Source organism: Priapulus caudatus, unplaced genomic scaffold, assembly GCF_000485595.1.
Source record: "Priapulus caudatus unplaced genomic scaffold, Priapulus_caudatus-5.0.1 Scaffold469, whole genome shotgun sequence".
Lineage (NCBI taxonomy): Eukaryota > Metazoa > Priapulida > Priapulimorpha > Priapulimorphida > Priapulidae > Priapulus > Priapulus caudatus.
The window spans coordinates 143839-146867 of NW_014577530.1; the positions used below are offsets into that span (position 1 = coordinate 143839).

General features: G+C 44.8%; 2 protein-coding genes across 2 annotated transcripts in view; both read right to left on the reverse strand.

Annotated features, from left to right (window-relative positions):
• Positions 1–962, reverse strand: part of LOC106810730 (leucine-rich repeat-containing protein 15-like) — an 11136-nt gene extending 10174 nt beyond the window's left edge. The window contains exons 1-3 of the mRNA XM_014814169.1: positions 936–962; positions 319–401; positions 85–279 (exon numbers count right to left, since the gene is read on the reverse strand). Of these exons, the coding sequence (XP_014669655.1) occupies positions 85–279; positions 319–401; positions 936–962 (305 nt within the window). The remainder of the gene's footprint in view (positions 1–84; positions 280–318; positions 402–935) is intronic.
• A 1266-nt stretch (positions 963–2228) lies between these two features.
• LOC106810736 (S-adenosyl-L-methionine-dependent tRNA 4-demethylwyosine synthase-like) overlaps positions 2229–3029 on the reverse strand; it is a 26120-nt gene continuing 25319 nt past the window's right edge. The window contains exon 6 of the mRNA XM_014814176.1: positions 2229–2333. Coding sequence (XP_014669662.1) covers positions 2304–2333 — 30 coding nt within the window. The 3' untranslated portion in view covers positions 2229–2303. The remainder of the gene's footprint in view (positions 2334–3029) is intronic.

The following is a 3029-nucleotide window of genomic DNA, read 5'->3' on the forward strand; positions in this document are numbered from 1 at the left end:
TTTCCGCCGCCGCCGCCGGCGTTGCCGTGACGACAGGAAGATTCGCAGAGGCTGCGTGCGACGGCGGCAGCGACGATCGACCACGCTGCGAAGTCGCGCGTCGTCCCGCCGTGCTCGCTCGCCGGCACGTGGGCGTCGCCGAGGCCGACTGCGAGCAGACGCTCCGCCGACAGCAGGTGGAGCCACTCGTCTACGTCGCGCGCGACGCGGTTGTAGTCGTCTGCGTAGAGCGAGTCGCCGAGACCGAACACGCAGTAGCGGAGTCGCGAGAGGCGCCCCCTACCAACACGAAAGTCCGTCGTCGCCTCCTGCAGTCACTTGCAGAACCACTGTGCATCCCGCGGCGGCGCTCCGTCTGCGTACGTCGACACGATGAATGCGCAGATGGTGCTGCCACCTTCCTGAAAAATAATGCGTCATTTTTGTTATTTTTTTATTACTATTATTATTATTATTTTATTCTATCAATTTTATATGATTATTGTTATTATTTTAATATTTATATTGTTGTTATTTATTTTCGTTACTTTATTACACGTCAAAATTATGATTAAGAATGATTTATTATTCGATGTAATGAATTTTTCACTTTATGCCGTGTTGTGATCTACATTAATCGGCAATACATGCAACAGCATTCTTATGTAATTAATTTCGGAATAATAGTTAACACCAAGCTATTGCATTTTTGCATTAACTGTCCTGCCATGGCCATAGCCCAATGCCATTGCCATAGGGCCGCCTAATGTCTAATAGCCTGATGTCTGATAGCCTAATAGCTAAGAAATCGAATACAACGCCCACACACACGCACACGCACACGAACGCACACGAACACGAGCACGCACACACGCACATGCACACACACATATTCGCTAGAAGTACAAGACCCAGAAGACATGAAAAGAAAAAAACCGAGGCTAATTGGCAATTGCCTCGTAATTAGCTGCGTTCACTCTCATCATTAACCGACCGGCGAAAAGGAAATTGCGCGTGCGGAAAACCCGCCCCGCTAATCACCCTAGAGCGCTTCCGAACAAAACTCCGACAAGCTTCGGCGGGCACGGAGGATACCCTGTCACGTACCCCCCCCGACCCAGCACGACCCAGTTAAGGCTCAACAATGCAATGGTCATGCATGTGCACCGAGGCATGTTAGACAAGGTAGATGAACAAAATTTAATTTCAGAATTTGTAAATTGCCATCCAGGCAGAAAAGATAAAATTGAAATAATAAAAAAATAAAATGACAAGTTATCTGACGAGACTGTCTGGTATTACTATTAATACTGATCAATTAGAGGTGTTATATCAGTGCTCTAAGATTTGGAATGTGTATTTAATATGACAATGTGCCTATTCAAATTCAAACTTCAAAACATACAGATGTACATAGTGAAAGTATAAATGCAGATTGAAAATAGGCTTATTTTTCCTAATTATGTACTGATAGTATATACAATTTTGTAAATAATGTTTTATTAGTTATCATACTCATAATATATATTTTAGATACTTTAGTCAAAACATAAGCTTTAGCTACATTCCTCTTTGAAATTTACAAATTGACCTTTTAAAATGATCAGAATTGGTTGCTTTCAACAAAGCCTGAAAATGCAGGAAATGCCATTTCCAGGCTCTACATTTCAAAATTTTTCCTAATCAAACATTTCAACTAACAGCGTATGTAGTGGCTAGCTAATGTCACTTCAGCAAGCAAATAGTTTCTCCATCGTTTAGATGTAAAATGATCTGATGCCTTTCGTTATGAGCGCATCACAGCCAGCGCGAGTAGACACGTCATGGCCGCCATGCCACTCAGATGCAGACGACCTGCAAATGATAAACGTGCAGTCAAGCAAGTATTACCCCACCTTGTTGCTACCTTTATTACGTTAATACGAGAATAAGTGGAAATATAATTACGTTTTGCACGTCACTTCCTATCGAAGCGAATCAATCAATTTAATTACATCCTTACGCTAATTTATTACGTTACAGTAACATGTGCTGTTATTTTAACAAGTTAAGTACATTTAGTTTAACTAGTCAAGAGTTGAAAAAAAAGTATAACAGGAGTACGTAATAAAAGCATAGTATACTATACGTACCGGCAGCGGTCGACTCTGTCGACGGCGTGTAGGTGGTGTCATCCGTCGCGCCGGTAGCGACGGGCGTCGTGCAGCTTCCGCACATCTCGCACGCGGCGACCGTGGCGACCGACTCGCCGCGCAGACGATACGGCGCCGCGCACGTGCCCAGCTCCGTCTCCTGCTCCAGCCACGCCTCCTCAACAACCCAGCTCAGCGCGCAGTCACACGTGAGCGGGTTGCCTGCGTGAGACAACGACGGCATGTAAGTCACGAGTCCACAGTGCTCTCCCCCTATTGTACACTATTGTACTTCTCCTACTATTCCTACAGTGCTCTCCCAGTCTCCCCCTATTGTACACTATTGTACTTCCCCTACTATTCCTACAGTGCTCTCCCCCTATTGTACACTATTGTACTTCTCCTACTATTCCTACAGTGCTCTCCCCCTATTGTACACTATTGTACTTCCCCTACTATTCCTACAGTGCTCTCCCCCTATTGTACACTATTGTACTTCCCCTACTATTCCTACAGTGCTCTCCCCCTATTGTACACTATTGTACTTCCCCTACTATTCCTACAGTGCTCTCCCCCTATTGTACACTATTGTAGATCCCCTACTATTCCTACAGTGCTCTCCCAGTCTCCCCCTATTGTACAATATTGTACTTCCCCTACTATTCCCACAGTGCTCTCCCCCTATTGTACACTATTGTAGATCCCCTACTATTCCTACAGTGCTCTCCCCCTCTCCCCCTATTGTACAATATTGTACTTCCCCTACTATTCCCACAGTGCTCTCCCTCTATTGTACACTATTGTACAATATTGTACTTCTCCTACTATTCCTACAGTGCTCTCCCCCTATTGTACACTATTGTACTTCTCCTACTATTCCTACAGTGCTCTCCCCCTATTGTACACTATTGTACTTCT